Source organism: Protopterus annectens, chromosome 1.part1 (genome assembly GCF_019279795.1).
Source record: "Protopterus annectens isolate FY-2018-M chromosome 1.part1, PAN1.0, whole genome shotgun sequence".
NCBI classification, from domain to species: domain Eukaryota; kingdom Metazoa; phylum Chordata; order Ceratodontiformes; family Protopteridae; genus Protopterus; species Protopterus annectens.
In genome coordinates this window covers 470600293-470625044 of record NC_056726.1, presented here as the reverse complement: position 1 = coordinate 470625044, position 24752 = coordinate 470600293, and the positions used below count along the sequence as shown (strand labels likewise).

The 24752-nt window shown below is 38.3% G+C and overlaps 1 protein-coding gene across 2 annotated transcripts in view; it reads left to right on the top strand.

The window, feature by feature from the left end:
* Positions 1 to 24752, top strand: part of LOC122805884 (serine/threonine-protein kinase D3) — a 2410388-nt gene that overhangs the window by 650353 nt on the left and 1735283 nt on the right. For both annotated transcript variants that reach the window (XM_044076135.1, XM_044076141.1), the window contains exon 3: positions 12676 to 12814. In XM_044076135.1, coding sequence (XP_043932070.1) covers positions 12676 to 12814 — 139 coding nt within the window. The remainder of the gene's footprint in view (positions 1 to 12675; positions 12815 to 24752) is intronic.

The following is a 24752-nucleotide window of genomic DNA, read 5'->3' as shown; positions in this document are numbered from 1 at the left end:
TTGTAAAACCTATAAGAAAATCAACCAGAAAAGGCTAAGAGAAAACACGGTCTGGGAAGGATTCTGCAGCTGTTCAGCAAAAAGCAGTTCAAACTTCAGCTTTGGTTCAAGAGATGGCTTCCAGTAATTTAGAGGAAAAATAAATCATGTGTACTTGGAGGTGATTACAATAAATGAAACACTGAAGGAATATATTAATTTAAACAACAAAAGTCTGGAAGAAGTGAAAGAAGCTTTAACTAGCTAGTCAGATAAACTGATAAATCTGAAGAAATCAGTGGTTGGACATAAAGAAAAAGCTGGCTGAATTTGAGGTTTCCCAAGAATCTCAAGAAGTGGTGTCTAAAAACATAGTAGAAGACAGTGTGCACAGAGAAAACCTGAGATTTTCTGCCGTACCAGAGAAACTGAAAGGAATAGACTGCATTTTATGAAAGCACAAATAAGCAACTAGACTGGTGTTCAACAGCAGAATTTGTTAATTGAAAGGGCACATCGAGTGCATACTCCAAACCTGGCCACGAGAAAGAATCCAAGACCTGTATTAGTAAAGATGCAATCATACCAGCAGAAAGAGTTGATCCTGACAAAATTGTAGCAGGGGGGCAAAGTATTAAGAATTGGAGACAGCAGAGTGTTTGTAAAAAAAAATAATTATTCACTGTACACAAGACAAAAGAAGCAAATTTATCCCAGCAATTAGGGAATGTTGAGAGGCAGGAATGAGATTCAAGCTGCTGTATCCAGCTGTCTTCAAAGTGTTTTTTTCCTGGAGGATCAAAGTAGTTTTCAATGGAGAACAAGCCAATGAGGAAATAAAAAATATATATATCCAACAAAAAGTGAGTCAGCAAGCAGAAGGGGACACTGATTCTCATTATTAAGCAAGGTTCATAAAGAGACTTTGCCAGTGAAACGTCTTCCAGTGTTCCAAAGGAAAATGTGTGAGAGACAGAAAAAAGCACAGGAGGTGATTAGAAGAATCAGCAGTACGTTGGACTTGAACCAGAGTCTGGTTTTGGGAAATAAGACCAGGAGCTCTAACATTAGTGAATAAATGGGAGACTGTAAATCATCTTATAGTTGTGAAATATGGTTTTGCAAGAAAAAAGTGACTGAAAAGCACTGGACTTTTGTTGACTTTGCTTTACAGTCCACCCGTAAGGTTAACATATATGCACATTTATTAAATGTTTAGAATGCTACTAAAAGAGGGAAAACTAGCTGTAAGTAAAACATTTTTTGTTTTTAGCATTTGTATAAAACATTAAATGATATAAACTGCATGTTGTATACAGTAAAACAGTTTTTGCGTTGTGCAGTCAGGGTTGTTTAAATGTGGGGGACTATTTTCAGTGATAGTTTACTTTAATGTCTTTAAAATATCTTTAAAATATACAAGTGATTTTTAGTTGTAAGAAGTATAGGTTTTACAGTGTAAGAAGAGAAAAAAGGCTGGACAGAAGCAGGTTTAATGTTCATATGTTGTGATCTTGGGCTTTTGGGGTGAGGTATAAAAGTGCACTGATTATATTATCTGTAGACTTAGGATATTTTTTCTTTTCATTTTACAAGGGTGGATGTCTGGAAATGTAAGTAGATGTTTGTGTGAACATGTAGGCTTTAAAAATAAAACAAAATTATAGAGTTGTCTGCAGATGAGGGCACGTCTGCATTCTTTTCTGAGCAAAATTTCCAAAGACTCATTGCTGAGTACATTTCCGTGGAAACAAGCTGTCTGCAGGTTGCAAGCAATTAATCTTGAGAATTCTGAGTATTATTTGCTAAGGGAAATGCAAATTTTTAAGGTAGAGTAGCAATCAGTTCATTGAAAAAAATCAGTTTGAAATTATTGGAAGTGGTAACAACCTCCCTAGCAGCCTTAATATTTCAATGCAGTTAATAGAACAGTGAACTGTTTAGTTTTCTTTAAAGATGGCCAGTGCACTTTTTCTTAGGGTTAAAAGTTAATGTTTTCTGAAAACTTACAAGCTGTTTTTCATGTCTGGGAGGGAAAGACAGATAAGAAAAGAATGGTCAACAATTGGTGTAAGTGTGAGCACAGGTTGTAGCATGCACTTTAGAAGGGGAACTTTAATTGTAAGTTAAATAATGCCTGTTGGTACAGCTATCAGTTTGGAGCATTTGTTCCCTTCTGGGGGATTAAATTTCATGTTTTGAAGATTGCACATATTTTTGTGTGTTTATTCCAAGTTAATGGAGGATGTGGGGTATTTTGTAATTAGTTTTTTGTTTCAGAGTTTTCATTAAAACAAAAAGTCTTGAAAATGTGACATAGTACAAATGCAGATGAGAAGAAACAGCTGTACAAAAGTTCAGCTTGCCAAACGTAAGTATATACATGTAACACAACAGCTGGAAAAACGCATTAAAAAATCATGTGTAATAGGTTGGAACAATAGCTTTTTGTCATGATGGCTATGCTGTCCATATTATCCTGAAATATGAATGGCCATACAAGTATAGATAAAAAGGAAAGAGTATTGGATTATATTAAGAAATGCAGAGTGCTAATAGTGCTGGAGGATGCACATGTGGAAAGAAATGAGCATGTGAATTTGCAAAGAAAGGATTTCAGAATGGATATTCAGCAGAATGTCAGGGACAGAGGAAAAGGGGAATAATACTAATTGCATGAGGGGCTCCAGTAGTGATTAGGGAAAAAAGATAAAAATGGTATATTTGTGGTAGTAAGGGGCTAATGGCAAGGGAGGAGGATTACAGTGGCATGTAATTATATTCCCCTGAAGACTACTATTATGGAGCTTAAAATTTTTTTAAGAGAAGTAATCGGTTTCAGCAGAGAATATAATTTGTTGGTGAGGACTGGAATTTGACTTGCAATAGTGAGGCTGTATCTGGGTACCTAGAAGAGATAATATAATAAGAGTATAGATTTCTTAAGAAATTTATGAAAATACTTGATGTGGAAGACATGAATTCAGTAGTAGGTGCTCAGACAGAATTTAAATACAAACAGGTCCACCACAGAATGAGGGTGATCAGACTCTGATGATACCAGTATATCTGGTGAAAGCGCTCAGTCGGTGTGCTTGTGTGGATTAAATAGCTTCCTTTACATCTGTTCGTGGTCTTTGCCTTATTGTCACCCTCATTCTGTGGTGGACCTGTTTGTATTTAATTCTTTTGTGGATTCCTTTGTTGGAGTTTATCCTCAGACAGAATTTACATATTATTCCTCAAGGTCATAATTGGCTTAGACTAGATAGACGTTATATTTCACAGGAACATGTGCATTTAATTGAACGTTTTGACATGCATCCAATAACTATTTCTAATTATGCACTAGTAAAACCCAAAATAAAAATGCAGGGTAATGAAATAAAAATAAGGCACTGTGGTGTTCCCCACCTACCTGTTAAAAAGAGAGGAATTTAAGGAATGAGTAGTGGAAAATATTTGAATTATGAAAGAAGATAGAAATATTTTCAGACGTTATAGCTAGTGACTGGGATAAAATGAAAATGGAGTTTAAAAATAGGGTTAAAATCAGAGAAAGATGTATGGTTAAGGAATAATAGAGATTACTTAGAGGGGATGACTTAAGTTGAAGCATTATAGAATAAGGGGAATCTCACAGAACAAGAGGAGGAGCAAATGCAGAGTGCTAAATAGAAAATAAGGAAGTATATGAATAATATGCATGAGTTTGGAGAGATTGCAATTGAGCAACTATTTCTTATAACTCCAGAGCTGAAAAACTTTTAGCACAATGACTTTAGAAACAGAACATTGAAAGGGTTATCACAGAATTTAGGGAACTATAACAAGGAAAATAACAGAAGTCCTGTAGAGGTTCTAGAGATATTCCAGAAATGTTATGAATATTTGTATAAAGCAGAGATATATACGGAAATATTCATGGAAGACTTAATTATGCCAAGCTTAGAGGTAGTCAAGGCTCTACAACTAACAGTTAAGATAGGAGGTGATGAGATGAAAACAGCAATGTATAATCAGTCTTCAAGAAAGTCTCCAGGAGCAGATTGTATTCTTGCGGAAGTTTGAAAATTAGGAAGGAGGAAATTGATAAAGATCTGGAAGATTTTGTTTAACAGTATTTTAAAAGGAGGGGAAGCACCAACATCTTGGAAGAAAGTTGAAGTGGCTGTGTTACCTAAAGATGGCAAAGACCCTTTAGACCCAGCTTTATATTGACCCATTTCAATTTTAAACTACAGTTACAGTGTTTGTCTATACTAGCTTGAAAGAATGCAAAGCTGTTGAACCAAAAGTAAAGGAAACTCTTACCAGGACTGAGCAGGACATTAAGACCTGTCTGCCATAAGGCTCTGTTTTTCTACTCCTCAAAGATCCTTTTCCAGGAATCAGAGGAGGAATGAAAATATGGTTCATGAAATCACAAAGTTTTCACTAGGACACTACTGGATGAAAGCCTCCCCTAAGCAGAGAAGGAGACTACTCCATAGGATGTCACCCATAGGGCAAAGGTCATCCACAAAACCAAGGTTTCCTTGGGCCTTTCACAGAGAAACCTTATCAGCATCCTAGAGAACTCAGCACAGCTCCTCGTGGTATCCAGCAGAGTTCCTAGAGCAGCAGAGACCAGAAAAAGCAACTTTCCAGATTTTAAGTATTTTTTCTTGCATTTTTCGACCATTTGTGTCTTTCGACGACTGTTTTTGTCTATTTTATAGTGGTATTACCTGTTTTTCCTGTTTTTATAAGCTTTAATTGTTGGTTGCACTTCTCAGTTTAAGTTTGCTTAAAAGTTAAACTACAGGCTAATACACTGAAGTGTACTAGCTTTTGATAGCATTTAATCGAAAAGCAAAGCATTTATTGTGTTTTCTGTTCTGTCTGTGAAAAAAAATTTGAAAAAAAAACAAAAAAATATTCTTGTTCTCCTAACTTTCCTGGTAGTTTGTTCCAGTGATCAGATTTTGCTGATCCCTGGGCTTTGTCTTGGTTCCTGTACTTCTCCATTTTCTTTGTTTGGTCAGGGGGAAGTTTCTTTACTCACCAGTGGGAGTGGGGAGTACTGAGCTGCCTGTTTGTCCTCAGAGGAGTGGTTTAAGACAGTAATTTGTAATTCATTGGCCATTTTGGGTCATTTCCTGCCTTTTCCAGCCCCCTGCTATAAAGCACGCTTTAGCGCGATTTAGCACGATTTAGCGCGGAGTTGCCACAGGAGCACACGAGCAGCGGCAGTTAATTAAGGTTAAACTATTCAGGCTACCTAAAGTCCACTCTTCATTTTTTCCCTTAGAACAGCTCTTCTTGAACTCTACTTCTAATCAAACCAGCCTATTCTCTATCTGAAAAGTTCAGCTCTACTTGATTCCTAAGTAGACTATTCTCTATCTGGAAAGCTTAGCACTTGCTCCTAAAGTACTTTTTACTCTGATATAGCACTTTTTATTATACGTAGTACCCCACCAGCCTAAAACCCCTTTTTCGATCACCCACATCCCTTGAAGTCTTTTCAAACTCAATTACATAAAGTTTTTGTCTTTTCCTTCTAGCATGTCGAGGGGTCAATTGCTGGCATCCTCTCCTGCTCAGCTGGTGAATCTGGGAATATTGAGGCAATGTTACAATTGTCTCATGTACACAGACAACCCTCTCCTTCTCCCACAAAACACAAATACATGCGAGAGATGCAACTATATAGCCAAGCTGGAGGCTGAGCTCTCTCAACATAGGACTGGCAAGACCAGACAGGAGGAGAAGGTAACCACACACCACAAACCCAGTCTCACATAGTACTATCACAACTTCAAATCATACACATAAACACACAAAGACATACTCAGAGGCTCTGACCAAAAATCTACTAAAACAGCAGAGGCCACCAAAGCAGACACCCAAACAACTGTCACCTCAGGACACAACACATGCAACACATAGACCACAAAGTCAGTGTACCAAACAGTCACAGCCCTTAAGGCCAAACACAATGCCAGACACACTTGTCATAGGTGACTCCATAGTCAGACACACTGACATCCCACTCACCAGATTGAGTAAGGAGAAGGTCACAGTAAGCTGCCTGTCGGGCGCTAGAATCCGCCACATAACGCAAGCACTCAGGTCACTCAACAGCAAGTACAAGTATGACTCATTGTCCATGCTGGTGTGAATGACCTGAGATGTACCTCCCTGGATTACATGAAAAGAGACATAGAAGAGCTCTCTGATTATGTAGCACAGGCAGGTATGACCCTGACCTTGAGCAGTATCCTACCTTCACCAAGAATGATGCCACAATACAGAGACAAGATGATCAGCTTTAATAATTGGCTTAATCTCTGGTGTCATTCAAAGGGGATCCAATGTCTGTCTGCCTGGGATGACATGCTGGCCAAGCCACGCTGCTTCGCAAGGGACGGCTTGCACCTGTCACCCCTAGGCTTCCGGATATTGGCAAAGGCTCTTGCCCCCCCCCCATAGTGCCTTTTTTAGGCAAGGCTCAAATTCTAAACCTACCACCCTAGAACACAAAAAAGAAAAAAAACTAAGGGTAATGCTGCTCAATGCCAGAAGTCTCAACCTCAAGATGCATGCACTCGAAGCCCTTCTCAGTATGGAGAACATTGATGTCTGTGCTGTGACTGAAACCTGGTTCAAGGCTCCAGAGAGCACCCCGGCACTATCAGGTTTTACCTCATATCATGTGTTCCGGCCCCAAAATCCGGACCACACCAAGAAAGGAGGGGGGGTATCCATATTCATCAAGGATACCCACACCTCCAGGTTGGTGGCAACGCACGAGGCATCGGAGACCATCCAGGTGCAATTAACCGTAGGCAAGACTGCTCTGCAATTTGTAGCATGTTACAGGCCACCCTCTCAAACTCAGGAACCTCACACAGCTTTCCTGAAAACACTGGAGGGGATAAATGTATCTCCAAACACCATCATATTAGGTGATTTCAACTATCCGAATATAGACTGGGATCATTACTCAAGCCCCAACACTCTAGCCCAAAGGTTCCTAGAGTTCATAAACTCTAATGCCATGGAACAACTAGTCACCATCCCCACAAGAGGAGAAAACATACTAGATCTCATTGTCACGAACATGGGGACACAATGTTCAACACCGGAAGTATACCCCTCATTGGTGAGATCAGATCATAAACTAATCTCACTGGAAGTCCACATCCCGCCCCCACCCCAGATAAAAAAGACCACAGTGAAGAACTTCTCAAAAGCCGACTTCACACTTCTTAAGACTGGTGTGGTTTCTTTCAAGGCCCCCGAGCCAGCGGAAACCATTACTCAAGCCGTTGAATCACTTACAAATGCCTTCTACCAGCACCTCCAGGATTGCATGGATCAGGCAATCCCAAACAAAACAAAGACTTTTTGCACCAAAGGCAAGCGCCCAGTCTGGTGGACCCCAGCCATAAACAAGCTGTACAATAAAAGGAGAAAGCTACTACAAGATAGAGCAAAATCCTTAAAAGGGAAGACCCCCCTGATCATTATAAGTAAAAAACTACGATCACTCATAAAATCATCCAAGGCAAATTTTGAGAGAAAAGTTGCTAAGGACTCAAAAGACAATCATAAGGCCTTTTTTAGCTATGTTAGGAACCTGGGAGGAAACTCCCAGATATGCTCACAATTAGTTCAAAATGATGTAAAAATCACTGAACCAACAGACATTGCCAACATACTGGCTGACAGGTCCAACGCAAATTTCTCTTCCCCCCCCCCTCCCCCCCAAAAGGAGAGATATCTATACCAGTGGATTGTAGCCCCCCAAACATCTCAAATGCTCAGGTGAAAACTGTTCTCTCCAAGGCGAAAAACACAGCATCTATGGGACCAGATGGTGTCCCCAGTTGTGTGCTCCACGAACTCAATGAGGAATTAAACCCGCAGTTAGGGCAGCTGTTTAATCTTAGCCTCACCTCAGGATACTTACCCAAGGAGTGGCGTACGGCAATTGTGGTCCCACTTCACAAAGGCGGTGCCTCCACTGACCCTGGAAATTACCGCCCTATCAGCTTAACAAGCCTGGTCTGCAAAGCTATGGAGAGGATCATAATGGAACATAAATAAAGACATAGGGGACTTACAGACATTGGATCCAACCCAGTTTGGCTTTGTCAAGGGCAGATCATGCCTTTTAAACTTGGTTGACTTTTTCAAAACAGTCGCCAAGGCCATTGATGAGGGCAAGGCAGTCCACACAGCCTACCTTGACCTTGCAAAAGCTTTTGACACAATACCCCACTCTGGTATCATCGAAAAACTCACCAGTGTAAATGTAAACCCATACGTCACAAGATGGGTTGCAAACTGGCTAAGTGACAGAACCCACAGGGTCAGAGTTGCTGGCACCATGTCAGACTCCAAGCCGGTCACAAGTGGTGTCCCACAGGGCTCAGTTCTGGGCCCCCTCTTGTTCGGCATCTACTTTTCAGAAGTACAGGCAAACACAGGAGGATTATGGCTGACAAAGTTTGCAGATGACTGCAAGCTGGGCGCCATAGTTGAAAACACATCAGACACAGATATCCTTCAGAAGGGTCTCATAGAAACGGATAACTGGTGCCAGAGCCGTGGCCTAAAGTTAAACGCCAAAAAATGCATAGTCATACCCTTCGGGAAAAACAAAGTTACCCCTAGCTACCATATAGGTGGCAATCCACTAAGCACAGAAGAGGTTATCAGGGATCTGGGGACCCAGGTTGACAGCAACCTTTCGTTTGACACTCACGTTGCCAAAGTAGTTAGGAAGACCTTCTACATTGCCCACCTGATCATGAAGGGATTCACATGTAGATCAAGGGAGGTCATTGTTCCCCTGTACTCCTCACTCATCAGACCAATGATAGAGTACAATGCCCCATTCGGAATGTATCTTACCCGACACCTGCAGCAATTGGAAAGGCCCCAAAAGTTCCGCACCAAAAGGATAAAGGGTCTCAAAAATATGTCTTATGCTGCCCGACTGAAGGAACTCCAGCTCTATTCAGTCGCATACCGTCTGCTCAGAGGTGACCTGTGCCTGACATACAAGGCCATGTCCAACCCGGAATTAATGAACATGCTCCACCTCAAAAAATCCAAATCCATCAGAACTACAAGAGCAAGAGACTTAAACCTTAACACGGTTATAAATAGGATGTACTGGAGGGACAGATTCATCACCCAGAGACTTCCTATGCTGTGGAACAAAATCCCGGTACATGTGAGGCAGAGCACCTCGCTGGCTTTGTTCAAGAGAAATCTTGACCAATGGATGGGAGATCACAGGTTTACCCCAGGAATCACCTCAGTGTCACTGTTGGACAGAGGCACGGCAAAATAATGGGCATAGTATCCTTCAAACTTAAGGGGTGGTGAAAGCCACAAAAACTTTGGGCTAGGCTTATAAATGCCCTAGGGAAGATAGCCTAGTATGAACCTATGAACCTATCCCTGAATGCTTGACTGCTGCACTCTGGAGGTAGTCGGGGGGACATGTCTCCCTATACCCTTTAGCTTGACAAACAATAACCTGTGATTCTTGGGTGCTAAAGATCATCACCAGAGGTTACACAATACACATTTTAGAATCCTGAAAGACAAAGCAGAAGATTTCTGATAATCCACCCAATCAGTTGGTATCTGCAGGAACAGAGGTTTCAAAACTGCTGAACGAAAGAGTCATCCAGCTGGTCCCTCGTGACCAGCTAGGATCCAGAGTCTATTCAATTTCTTTTTAGTTCCAAAAAAGACAGGAGATCTCAGCCGTCTGAATCAATATGTAAAACAGACAAAATTCCAGATGGTCATAGTACAGTCCATTTTACCTCTGCCGAGGAAGGATGATTGGATGCGCTGTATCGATTTTTCAGGACTCTTACTACGTAAAAATCCAGCAGCAGTCCAGGAGATTCTTCAGTTTCTGGCTGTAAGCCAGTCACTGTCAGTTCAGAGTGTCAAAATTCGGTTTCACAGCAGCTCCCCTGGGTGTTCAAGGTAATGGCAGTTGTTACACCTTACCTCCTGCTACAAGGGGTAAAGGTTTTCCAATACTTAGACTATATTGCGACACTGGTCAGCCGTACTACTACCTTAACAACTTGCTTGGGTATTTCAACAAAAGAAAGCTATCACCCACTTGTAGCATAGAATTCATAAGCTGCCACATAGTCACAGTGCATCAGATAGCAAAACTTCCACTGGCACGAGTCAGATCCTTAAGGTCTGTAGCTTTCCGAGTGATAAAACACCCCCGACCTCAAGCACGACTCATTCTGTGACTCTTAGGACTAATTTCCTTCTCTATAACTATGGTCCTATTGGCCAGATATTACATGACAGTTCTTCAGTGGACACTAGCTGTACAATGGTCACAAAAATTCCATCCTTTACAACAGGATTTGCCTAACTCAGTTCTGCAAAGGTCATATCCAGTGGTGGATTTTGTCCAAGGCAGTTCTTCAGGTAAAACCTTCTGTCCACTTACTCCCAAGACCACAGTCATCATGGACACCTCCCTTCTAGGGTTGCGGGGGGTGGCATTTCAGGAAGACAATTCAAGGAAGCAGCATGCAGCCGCTGGGGCCAACCTTGCTGTGACCTCTTTGCATCATACCTCAGCGCAGCAGTTAGTTTGCCCTTATCCCTCCACAGGGACAATCGCCAAGAGATGCTTTTGTCCATATTTGGCCCCAGGTTTCCTTTATGCCTTTCCACCAATTCCTTTCATCACCAAGTTCATTCAGAAAGCCATGGAGTGGACGACCAGGGTAATCTTCATTGACCCCTTCTGGCTTCAGCAGATATGGTTTCCGTTTCTTTGGCTTCACCTTCTGCATCCACCATGGGTCGTGGATCCCATTCTGGATCTCCTCAGTCACCTATCAGGCCTATCTCTACCAGGTCTCGAGACCCTAAAACTGACAGCTTGGTTTCCCTGATTTTAGCAATTGCCAGAGATGCCAGGATTTTTGCCCCAGTAGTCCATATAATCTCTTTTCTTAAAGGTACTCAACCAAGAAGATTTGCAAAAGTAAATTGAAACATTTTTCTATTTGAGCCTCCAAGTGGCTAGACCCTTTTTCAGCCTCTCTACCTGAGATTTTGAAATTTCTTTAGGAACTGTTTAAGGCTACCTGTAATTACTGTACAATTAAAGTCCAAATAGCCACGATTTCATATTTTCACGTAGAGCACAAGGATGCATGCATTGCTACTCTTAAAGTGGCCAAGGCTTTTCTTACAGGAACATTCTTATTGAGACCCCCAGTTCATGAGCTGGTCCCTCCTTGAGAGGTTACAATTTTGCTTCAGTTCTTACCCCCATATTACATCAACAAAATGTGCATTGGAATTACAAGCACTTTCATGCAAACCTCCATTCCTTATTCTTTACAGGAATGGAGTCATTGAAAAGAAACCCCTCATTTGTTCCCGAAGTAGCTTTGGAGTCTAACTTGAGCCAACAGATTATTTTCCAGTTTTCTTTCCAAGCTTTGCTATCATAGGAGAATATGCTCTACATACCTGAGATATCCATAGGCAAGTCAGGTTCAATTTTCATCATACTGAGGGTTTCAGAAAAACCAGGCCAGTCGTTCATATCATTCTCCAATACAAAACTTTGACAATGTGTATCTAACATAATTCTATCTAAATGGCTAGCAGACTGCATTTCATGTGTTTATAAGTCAAAATGTCTGTCCTTACAATCAAAGCCTAAGGTTCATTCTACAAGATCAATGGCAACTTCAGCAGCATTTGCAAAATCAGTGCCTGTCACTGAAATATGCACTGCAGCAACTTGGTCTTCAACTCATACCTTTGTATCTCATTATAAATTAGATGGGCAGTCTTGGATTCACATATCTTTTGACTCAGCCACACTCAAGAATATCCTTCCTCGAGTCCACCCAGGACCCTGTTGGATAGCTTAGGTATCTCTCACATGGTGAATCAGATAAAAATAGCAAACACCAGATATAAAAGTTATGTACTCACCATAACAATAGATCCATGTTGTCTTATTTTCATCTGGTTCAACTCCCCTCCTTCCTTCCCCCTGACAAGTTGTCACTTATCCTTTCTAGGGATCAAACAGACCTTCTCTTGACCATGTCTGACCTTTTGTATCTCTTTGCTTATGTAGTGGTGTCTATTTTCCCCCTTATTACTTCCTACATAATTTATCAACAGCTGAGGTCATCCAGCAAACTCAATTTGAAGTAATTCAGGCAGGGGAGGGAAATTGTGGGAAGGGGAGGAGTCAGAGCTTTGAGATCCAATGCTGTGGTATAAGATGTTGAGGTCTGATTGACAACTCACATGTTAAACCAGACGAAAATAAGACAACACAGATCTATCATTATGGTAAGTACATAAGTTTAGTTTTTTACTGCATTAACATAACAGGAGACCAAAGTAAATAAGTGTTGGTGGAACAGTAACCCACACTAAACCAAGATGGTCTGTTTTACTAGGTGTGATGATACAGTAAGACTGTTTCTAACTTTCTAAGTGCAAATAATGATAGTGTGCTCCACCCTTTGTGTGTGTGTGCACACCCATACATTCTGTACAACTTGTTTAATATTCTGATTGTGCTCGTTTAGTTTAATATGAGATTCTTTGTCCATAGAACAATTAAAGCTTATTGGAGTAATGGCATACTTTGTTTCTTTTTTTCAGTTTCCTGAATGTGGTTTCTTTGGCATGTATGACAAAATACTGCTTTTTCGTCATGATCTGAACTCTGAAAACATCCTTCAACGACTAACATCAGCAGAGGAGATCCACGAAGGAGATCTGGTTGAAGTTGTTCTTTCTGGTAAGCAGTTAAGATCCTTTTTTGTACTACAGTGTCTTGGAGTATTGTACAGTGATGTCTAAGATTTGCTTTTTGGTATTTTAGAATCATGTTCAGTTACTTTCTGCAAGTTCATAGGGAGTGGAAATCTGTATGGCACTCAAACATGGATGGCACTTTCAGTTTGTGTAGGGGTATATGTAGTAGGATGCTTCTTGGATTGAATAGGCCATGTAAAAATTGGTAAAACTTTATGTAGTACCATGGAGCGTTTAACTTTTTTGTGTATCACTTTATATCTTTTTGAAGCATTCATTTGAGCTATTTATTTTAAGTTTGTGTGTGCATACAAATATGGGTGGAATTATGTTAACTTGTACATTTTAAAGTAGGTGGTTAAAACAAAAGGCATACTGAGTGTTTTGCAGATTTGTACCTTTTATGTATATAGCATAACCCTTTCTAGTTGCGGTACTCATTAAGTAACTTGTATTGATAACTGTCTTGTGCCCCCCACATCACTTCCATTCCAGGTGTGGGTTTCTCTCGCTTATTCCAGATTTATTTATTTATTTTACTTATTTTACATTTGTTGACCGGGTTAGTCTGACTGAGCTAATAGCCCTTTTTCAGCAGAGGCCTGGGAGAAAAGCTCCACAGAGTTACAATTCGTCAGTATAAGCAGTAACTCAGAAACATCTCAAATGTACACAAAATCATACTGGATGCAGTAATGAACAAAAATTGTAACAGGTTTGACAATGAAGTGAAAGTACAAATTCAATAGTAATAAGAGTAAGTAGAGACAAGATAAGGAATGGGCAGAGATCAGTTATTGAGTAAGAAGGTACAGATCAATTTTCATTTTTAAATTTATTCTCTTAACTGGGTACATGAACCAGTGTGTAATGGAAATTTTTTTCAGTCACAAGTTCTGTCTAGGGAATGAACTGTATCCACAACATTAGCATGAATGCCGAAAAGACACAATGTCATTTCACTGAACCCAACTGACTTGAAAACCATTTTACTGAAAATTCCAACAGTAAAAAAAAATGCACTATACACATTTAGATATATTTCTGCATTAAGGCAAGCTCCCTTGATCCCCTAGCTAATATTTTGTCACACTGGGGTTACACAGTCTTGGAACAAGAGGAGAATATGTGGTTTAGACAGGCACCAGTGACTGTGCAACCTTAGACCGAAAATGTATTGATAATGAGATCTACTACGACTCAGTAAGTTATACCTGTGTTAGGTTACAACGATAACAAACAACTGGATGTAACCGCATCCTAAACAAAATAGAAGCATCTTGTTGCAGGGTAATCCTCCCTACACCCCACCCCTTACATACCAGAACTTACATCAGCTCCACAATCACACAAACACAAAGAAGGGAAAATTGCTGAAAAGAAAGGAATCACTGTTAGTACACATTCGGAAACCACACAAACAATTATTTCCTGTTGAAAGCAGTGATCATGAATTCAGCTCTGACAGGTTAAATGTGACCATTTATTTGGGGATTCAAAGATGGCTGCCGTTCTGTGAGCACTGCTGAACTGCAGCTTTCCATTTAACCTGAGGAAATCTAAATCCTGAGTGGATACTACAAAGATTTTAACATCAAATATTTGATAAAATAACTTCAGCTACATTTTACTATCCTGTATTAGGAAGAAAAAAACGGAAAAAAGGAATATATTTCACTGGATTACATCAGATTAGCTGGCTCTGCAGAGAGAAGTAAACAAAGGAACCGTGTGATTTCTATACTGCAAGTTTTTGTGTTTTAACAAGATGTCAAAAGAGGAAAAAAACATGGATATAACCACTACCAAAACAAAACTTTCGGAATTACAGTCACCAGAAAAAGATGTGATTTCTAAACGACAGAAAATTACTAAAATACAGGAACGACTGAAACCAGGGACTAAAACTAAACCTGAGCAAGCATTAAACATGGAAGACATCAGAAATGCTCTGCTACTCATACAAGAAGCTCTGAAGGAACTTACTTGTCAAATGCAAACATTTGGAAATTCATGTACTCAGTTGCTGGAAAGAATGGATAAGACGGAAGCTCGAATTTCTGAAAATGAGGATAAACTAACTTTACTCGAAAAAAAAAAAAACTAATCTACATGGTGTGGATATACAGGCTATGCAAAGCAAACTTACGGACTTAGAAGCGAGATCCAGGAGAAACAATATTATTATCAGAGGGATTCCAGAATCTATTCAGTATAATGAATTAATTCCATCCATACTACAAATATTTGCAGTGTTTCTAAATGACTCTAATATGGTGAAACAAATTATTATTGAAAGAGCACACAGAGCTCTGAGAGAGTTACAAGCATCTAACTTTCCTAGACCAGTATATGTGAAAATACTTAATTATCAAGATGTAAACAGAATACTTACTACTGCAAAACAAAATGGAGGCTATATCATGTGGAAAAATAATAAAATATCCCTGACACAGGATCTACCTATACAGGTCAGACAAGCTAGACAGTCTTTGTCTCTATACTGCAAATTTCTTATTGACAAACAAATTAAGTTTCAAATGAAATACCCTAATATGCTTATATTTACAATGGATGGGACTAAACATGCTATTTCCACCATAAATGAGGCAAGAAATCTGTTTCTAAAAGTTTTTAAGGCTTTACCTGCATCAGAGACTTGAATTGGACTCTCGTTTGGACTGGCATGCTGCTGAGGTCGGATCCATGGTTTACTGTGCCTCGAGGACTGGGTAATCCTTTGTTTTCGTTTGTAAAGCTTTACACCTTTTCCTGAGTAATAAAACTGTTTGTTCTTGCTTATCTTGATTATCTGTGCTCGTTTCCCGATGTTTTATGGCTTCTACGAACTGTTTTCAATGAGGAGGAAGACAGGAATTGCCTAAAATACTGTAGTGGGTGCCGATTTCACTGTGACACTTCCGGGAGTCCGTCTGTAAAAGCGGTCCCCATTGTGAACATTTCACAGGGTTTCCAGGCTTGGGAAACCAAAGGGAACTGTTTTAAACACTTTTTTGCTTATTTAACATTAAAATAACACTGTTGTATGGTAAATTAAGCACATAGGGACATTTTATATACTTCACTTATAAATGTTTATTTAGAATCTTGTAGTTATATTATTTAGAGAGGGTGCAGGGTTTAGTAATGTTTGTATAACTATACTTGTCATTATAGTCTTTAATGTACTGTGTAGAGATGATAATCTATTATATTAATTAGTTAGTAGTTTGCTTTAATATAAAACTATGATAGTGTGAATTCATAACCAGGGATGTTAGTAGTTAGCTGTATACTTATTTTAGTATAGGGTTATATTCTAGTATGTTTTTTTTTTTTTTCCTCTAGGTTATATTCGTAGTAAAATGATAACTCTGTTTACACATTAAGTGTTTTTTATATGTTATTTCTTTTTCTTTATGCATGCGGTTTATGTATAGATAGCTAATCCAATTATTAAACTTTCTTTTTTCGTTTTATTTTTTTATATGTACTGTAATATTATATTTTCAATATTGTTTTGCTTAAATAATAGTTAACCAAGGAGCTGTAGATCATGACAGTGCTTGTTAGGGAATGTTTAGTTTAGGCTTTGTCGTAGATAAGTTAGATTATATAGGTCTTAACTGTGGAATATGTTTGAAATTTTATAATGTGGTGTTTTTATATTTGTTTCTTCTCTCAAACCTTTTGTTATTCCATGTTATACAAGACCTATACATGTCCTGGGTTATAGTGGGTAAGCACTGGTGTAGGACTGGATATAAGGGTTGCTTCCAGACTATGTATGGTTTTGAATTTACTTTGTTTTTCTTTCATGTTTTCTCTCCAAAACCTTCATTGTACAGCCAACCTTGGAAATGTGGGAATTAGACTCATGGAACGTTAAAGGGCCGAACTTAAAGAAGAGGAAACTATTGTTACATGTTTTATTGCAGGCTAAGGCGTGGTTTATTTTACTTCAAGAAATGCATTTAATGAATGATCAATGGGTTGAGATTAAAAAAAAGAAGTGGATCAGAGAAGTAGTAGCATCGGAAGGTAAGTCAAATAGTGCTGGGGTAGCTATTATTATTAAAGATGAATACAAGGAAAGAATTTTGGATTCTAACACAGATAAAGATGGGCAATGGTGCTACATTATTCTTGCATCTACCCTATTTGATAAACCTATTTTACTTTTAAATATTTATGCACCCTGTAATGATCAACAAATATTTATAACATCATTGTACTCAATTCTAACACAATTTGATAGATATTATGCAATTATTGGAGGTGACTGGAATGCTTACCAAAATCCGAAGTTGGATAGATCTTGCCCACAAAGAGCATTTAATAAGCAGGCTGTATTAGCACTGAATGATATTAGAGGATTTTCAACTTTATGATCCTTTTCACTATTTGAACAATGTTAATAGCACAAATAAATTTCCATTTTATTCCCCATGTCATAAAATGTGGCCCAGAATAGATTTCTTTCTGATTTCAAGAACATTGATTAATCTAGAACCTATAGTTATAAATGCACGTTATCTGTCAGATCACTCGAAAATTTCGCTGGGTTTTGCTAAGGAGGTAAAGGATACCTTGCGACAAAGAGGTTATAATTGGTCTCTTAACCCAAATTTGCTGAATAAGGAAGAAATAATACAAGAAATTACAAATTACCTTAAAGATTTATTGGCTGGCCTAAAGAAACAACAATATACCCCAGATATTGAATGGGCGACAGTTAAAACACAAATAAGAGGGATTCTTTTGCAAAAAGCTTCTTCTTATAAAAAATACTAAACAGAGATATTAAAAATTTAGAAACAAAAATTAAACTACTTGATCAAGAACTGATTCGGAATTTTAATGAACAAACAGAGAAGGAACTGTTTAAATGTCAAAAGAATCTCTTCTTAATTCAAAATAGTAGATTAACATTTCAAGAATATAAGACGCTGGTGAGGTACGCTAATCATGTTCAAACTCCATCGAGAGCGTTATCTAGGATCATTAATCAATCGAAAACAACAGTGCAGATTTGGGAAATACAATTTAATAATATATATTCTAAAACAGAGGATATTATTAATATTTTTGAGGGAATATATACTAATATTTATGATGGGCAAAAGGATATGTCCTCACATAGAATTTATGAAAAAAATTTTACAATGAAGTTTCCAAAAATAGGAGAGGATATTCAAAATGACGTGGTCAAACCGATATCCAAAGAAGAAGTAGTATATATAATCCAACATATGAAATCACATAAATCACCAGGTCCTGATGGGTTGACAGTGGAGTTGTATAAAAGGTTTGCAGATACTTTCGGTAAGATACTTTCAGTTGTATTTAACTACATAATTAGGAATAAAATTAGTGATCCTCATCTTAATGCTTCAAAAACTATTTTTATACATAAAGCCAATTCAGATTCCCAAAACCCTGATAATTATAGACCGATATCATTAATAAATGTAGACATGAAAATTCTAACCTCTATTATAGCATCTAGACTGAAGAAAATCATGACTCATATAATATCCAAAGAACAGGCTGGATTTATGGCAGGTAGACAAACCAGTGAACAATACACTTGCATTACATACTATGATAACACATGCTAAACAAAATACTCTTAATGTTTATGCCCTTATAATTGATGCACAGAAGGCCTTTGATAGGGTTGATACAAATTTTTTGTTTGATCTTTTACCTTATTTTAACATTTCCCGTGAGTTTGTTCAAATGTTACAAATATTATATAGTAATCCTATACTACACTGTATTTTAATAAGAGTTTCTCTAAAAGAATACAGATTAAGACTGGAACACGCCAGGGCTGCCCTTTGTCCCCTTTACTATTTTATCTTTATCTTGAACCTTTGTTCTTATTTATTAAGCAGAATGTCTATCATAATGTCCCAATAATCTATGGAACCAAAATATTAATGCTAGCTTTTGCTGATGATCTTAACATTTATTGTGCATCTCCAATATCAGATACTGAAAAATTATTGAAGGCTGTTAATGACTTTTCAGAAGTCTCTAACTATAAAATTAACTTGAAAAAAAACAATATCTTCCCTTTAAAAACACCTAAACCTTTTTCGCTATTACCTTTGGTTGGGCAGGTAACATTTAAAGAAAATATTAAATACTTAGGTATTGCGTTTTCTACAGATAATAAAGAATTCTACAATAATAACATTAAAACAATTTGGGACCAAATAATTTCTGATTTTGGGAGGTGGAAAAATTTACGACTGCTAGTATTAGCAAAAGTTTCAATTGTTAAAATGAATGTACTACCACGACTATTATATATTTTCAGGTCAGCCCAACTAAAACTTTCGAAGACATTTTTTAAACAAATTCATAAAGAATTGGCTAAATTAATTTGGGAACCAAAAAAAAACAGGATTTCTTATGATAAATTAATGACCCCAATAAATAGAGGAGGACTGGAGTTGCCTAATTTTGAAATGTATTATTTAATAGTAAACTCTAATAGAATTCTAAGAAATGCCAACTTGATATCACTAGTACTAAGTGGACACCTACTTGGGTGATCTTGAATTATAAATATATTTCAAAGTTGAATATTAATCCAAAAGCAATACCTTTTTTAGGTAAAGATACTTTGAAATTATATGGGATTATTGAACACATTAAAACGGACATTATTTCTTTACAAGACTTATTTCAAGCATTAGATCTGGTTCAGCATATGATGTTTTTTCAACCCTTTCATAGGAATCCTAATTTAAAATTGAATAATCAATTAATTGATCTTAAAAAGTTTCCATTAATAGTTAATGTAACTTTGATTGATATATATAAATATCTTGAATTTTCGGCCAACCAAATAAGACAAGGATTTAACCTACCTAAAAATGATCTTGTTATTTTGAGACAAATTAGAGAACTTGCTATAAGTTACTTTAAAAATTTTAAACCTGAAGATGAGACTGTGAATAAATGCTTTGATTTGTGGCAAGCTCTCCAGCAGGATATTAAATATATAACATCAACAAATAAATTAATTAAAGAAGTTAGATGTCATGATAAATTTTTGTTATCAAACTATTGGGAAGAGAAAATTCTATTGACAGACAAAAGTATTATGTTAAAAGCAATTGACTTGACCATCAAATCTACTTCTCTTCAAAAATTGATATATACCCAGATGATGATATGGAATAATGCATATTATACACGCCTTACCCTGCATAAGTTTAACTCTAAAAACTCTCCAACCTGTCTATATTGTAAAAATCAACCGGCTGACCTTCTTCATATGTTCTGGAGCTGTAAATGCATATACAACCTTTGGAATTCCCTTAAGATTCAACTTCAGAAGATGGGTTACCAAAGCACAACGTTGTCATGGAAATTTATGATTTTGCATATTCCCCCGAAATAACTCCCTAGATCACAAAGTATTATATATATTAATGTTTTTTTTATTAATGAAGCCACGAATTGGTTAGACCCATCGAAAACATCATGGGAAAACTTTAGAGTATTGGCAACAAGGCATATATTAGCTCATAAACTACTTTTAAATCCGCATAATAAAAATATTAATAATCCAAAAATTTGGGAACAGATATTTAATATTATACTAGCATAATACTTTTAACTTGAAGGTATTAACAATTATTTATATGTTTGGAGAGAATTTTGTATTCAAACTGTCTATTACTTGAAATGTTATTAATTACTCTTTGTTTTTCTTCTATTAATGTTTCACATGGAAGCATTCTTGTAAATATTGTATATTTGTTTGGTGTGATGGTTAGTGATATCAGTTAGTAGTTTTTTCTAAAAATGTTGTTCTTGTTTTTAATGATGTATGAAAATAATATAATAATAAAGATTTATTATGGAAAAAAAAAGTGACCATTTATTTATTTTTATTTATTTTACATTTGTTGACCAGGCTAGTCTAACTGGATATATGTCCATTTTCAGTAGAGGCCCGGGGAGATAAGCTCCAAGACATAAACAACAAATACAAACAACAAATAGCATGAAAAAAACAACAGTCACAAGTGCAGTGCATCATACAGTTTAGCACAGAATGTTCAATGAGGGCAAGAATCAAAACAGTGCAAAATGCAGGTACAATACATCGTACAGATAGAGTACATAGTAAAAAAGACAGTTAATTGTATAGTGATATTAATAAAGGATTTACTTGATATGTATCCACAGAGGATGGAGATAATGTAATTTAGAGAGGTGAAATTTATCGTTACTAGGAAGATATAACAGTTGGTGAGAAGTAAGGGATAGGCAGAGCCAAGTTTGAAGAGATAGATGGCTAGTCAGGTTTAGTACAGGGTCATAGCCAGTATGTTTTGAGGAAAAGTTTGTCTGTTTTTGAAGAGTGATAAAGAGGTAAGTGAGGAGAGGTCACTGGGGAGAAGATTCCAGGATTTTCCAACAGCATTAGAGAAGAGAGAATCCCCACCCTGTTGTTGGGTTTAGAGGTGTGTACAAGAAGTTGACCAGATGGCAACTTGGCCATTGTAAGCTCAAGGAACAGTAGAGAAGTTTAGTTAAGAGAGTATTTTGTGCATAGTAACAGATACTGGGCTGCAAAGGAAGAATTGCCTTACTGAGGAAATGTATATGAATGTGTTCTGTGCAGTTTGTAGTTTGATAAATTTCAGTCCAGTATTTATCAGTCATTTGGATTTGGTCAAATGGCATTCTGTATTTTGGTATTCAGGCTACTGCCATGAAACTAATTGTATTTTATTTACCCAGTCCTATTCCTATACGCGCTTCCACAGGCAGTGTTCATACAGAAATCTCTCTTGCTTACAGATTGCACCAAAATGCAAGTACTGCTGATCAGCCAGTTTGAAAAAAAAGTGCTGATGTACCAAAACCAGACAACACTGCTAATGGTACCTGTAAGGTCAGGAGTGTGTGCACAGTTGGCAGCAGAAGTAGAAATTACTGCGTGTATGTATCTGAGAGCTGGGACAGCCAGAAAACAAAGGTTAAGAGTGCGGAGGAACAAGCTGCATAAGGGGAACTGAGGGACTATGCTGTGGCATTGCGGTTAATTCTGGGGGGCTGGCATTGAGGAAAGAGCTGTGGATGGAGAAAGTGCTCAGGGTAAAAAAAAATGCAGAAGACATTGGAATTCATTGATTAACTTTACCGTAGCAGAACATGTGTTTGTCATGCCCATGGTGCAGGGCTTCATCATCTTCAGCTACGCTTCAGATTTCTTTAATTTTCAGCAGGCACTCATCTTGTATAGCTGCTTTCATCTGGTGCCATGTGTTGACAGCATACCTCTCAAACTCTTAGAGCAAGAAATCTGGACAGAGCCACAAATAATAGCGAGACAAAGGCCCAAAAATAGGGACACTTTTTAAATATTGCTCTTACAAAAAAAATTGGTAGACTTAACAGATTTTGCATTGGCATGTATTTTTCAGAAGGATATAAAGTCTGAAACTCAAAAGTCTGCCATTACTTTCTGACTTCAATCCTCAATGATTTGTCAGTGATTTGCCAGAAAACCACAATTTTTTGAGAAACGGGCCAAAAATATGAGGCGAAAATCTGGACAGTTGATAAGTATGGTTGACGATGACAAATTTATTGTGTTTTTTAATAAAAGAAAGGACTCAAAATTAATGCACAGTGCAGGCTGTATCTGTAGTATGGTGTGTGATGAGTGTGTGATAGACTAAGATTAGATAATAAGATAATGCTAGTAGTGCTGATGTGGCAGTGTTCTTCAGCCCCAATGTGAATGAATCTTTCCTATGGAATTACTGATGTGAATTTATATCGCTGTACGCCTCAGCAAGAAGGGGCAATTACGGTTGGTCATAGAAGTTTTATGTTGTTCATTTGATCACTGCTGCAGTAGCCCAGGCTGTATAGGTTGTATCCTGTAGAGGATACAACAGCTGGACAGCTTCCAAAGTTTACAGGACACCTTTCATCTGCCCAAACTGTTAGCTTGAGCTGAGCTGATTAAAGTCAGGTCTGGGCACCCAGCCCTTCAGAGCTTTCCTGATGCCGAAGAGAGTGCTGCTTTGCAGCCTTTCAAGGATCAGCAGTTGGCTATCACTGTTGCTGGGCAGATGAGTTCCCTTTGGGAGTGGGACTTTCCACTTTACTTTTTATGACAAAAAACATTGCTTTTTTATGTAAAAGTTGTTAATTTTAGCTAGGAGAAAATTAATAATTACTGTATTGGGACCTTTGTGCTTAATAGGGAAAAAGTTAATTTTTTTCACAATGTCATTTACTGACTATTGCTGCCAGGCTTTCCCAGGAATCCCACACAGTTTGGTTTTGTGAAGGGTAGATCATGCCTGCTCAACTTAGTTGACTTCTTTGAGTCTGTCGCCGGAGCTCTGGATGAAGGAAAGGTGGGTCATACAGCCTACCTTGAGCTGGCCAAGGGATTTGATACTATTCCCCACTCGGGAATCATAGAAAAACTCACTAAGCTAGGCATCAACCCCTATATCACTAGGTGGGTTTCAACTGGCTCACAGAACCCACAGTGTGAAAGTAGCTGACTCCAAGTCAGACTGACCACCAGTCATGAGTGGAGTCCCACAGGGTTCATTCCTGGGTCCTCTCCTGTTTGGTGTCTACATCTCTGAAGTCCAGGCCAACACAAAGGACTCTGGCTGACAAAGTTCACAGACGATAGCAAGTTGTGAGCTATTATTAACTCCCCAAGTGATGTTGACATCCTCCAGAAAGCCCTCACTGAGACCAATGACTGGTGTCAAAACCATGGCCTTAAGCTGAATGCCAAAAAATGTCGTCATTCCCATTTGGGAAAAACCCAGTTCCCATGAATTACCACATCAGTGGTAGTTCACTAAACACAGAAGGCATTACAAGAGGTCTTGGAACACAAGTTGACAGCAACCTCTCTTTTGACCACCATATTGCCACGGAGGTCAGAAAGTCCTTCTATGTGGCACATCTCATTACTAAGGGTTTTGCATCCAGGAAGAAAGAGGTCATTGTCTCCCTGTACTCTTCCCTCATTAGGCCAATCATCGAGTACAATGCCCCATTTGGCATGTACTTTACTAGACACCTGTGACAACTTGAAAGGCCACCAAAGTACCTCACAAAGATGATCCTAGGCCTTAAAAACTTGTCCTATAGGAACAGACTCAAAAAACCCCAACTATTCTCTGTCTAGCCTACTTAGAGGCGATCTCTGCTTGACTTACAAAGCCATGTCTGACCCAGCTCTGTTAGAAATGCTACATCTAAAGAAATCCCAATCCCTCCACAACACACGCGCCAGAGACCTCAACCTCATTACCACAATCAACAGAACGTGCTGGAGAGAGAGGTTCATAACCCAGAGACTGCCCATGCTATGGAATATACTTCCCATACATGTCAAACAGAGCACCTCACTGGCCCTCTTCAAGAGGAATCTTGATGAGTGGATGGGAAATAGAAAATTCACCCCTGGGGATCACTCCAGTGTCTCTACTTGACAGAGGTACTGGGAACTAAGGTTGGGTGTCATGATGCCAGGGTAATTCTATGGGCTTGGCTTGTAAAGGCTCCAGGGCCATTAGCCTAGTTACACACCTATGAACCTTTTTTGACTTAACCATGGAATAACCTACCAGTTCTTCAGTTCTACTTTCTTCCAGGCACAAAAAGAAAAAAAGTAAGCAGCCTTTGCCACATGTGAATGACTCTGCTGTGGCCAGAGCTGGTTCCTCAGACCACTCATCTTTTTTCCTTGGGTCCTGCTGGTGTAGTCTTTACAGACATCATGGATCTACGGCTTAGACATCTGTGTGGCTGTTTGATTGCCCTTGGCAGGGAAGGGAGATGCATGGCATCTATGACCCTCATGTTAACTCTTGCAAGACTCCATAGGAGAAAAATCTAATGTT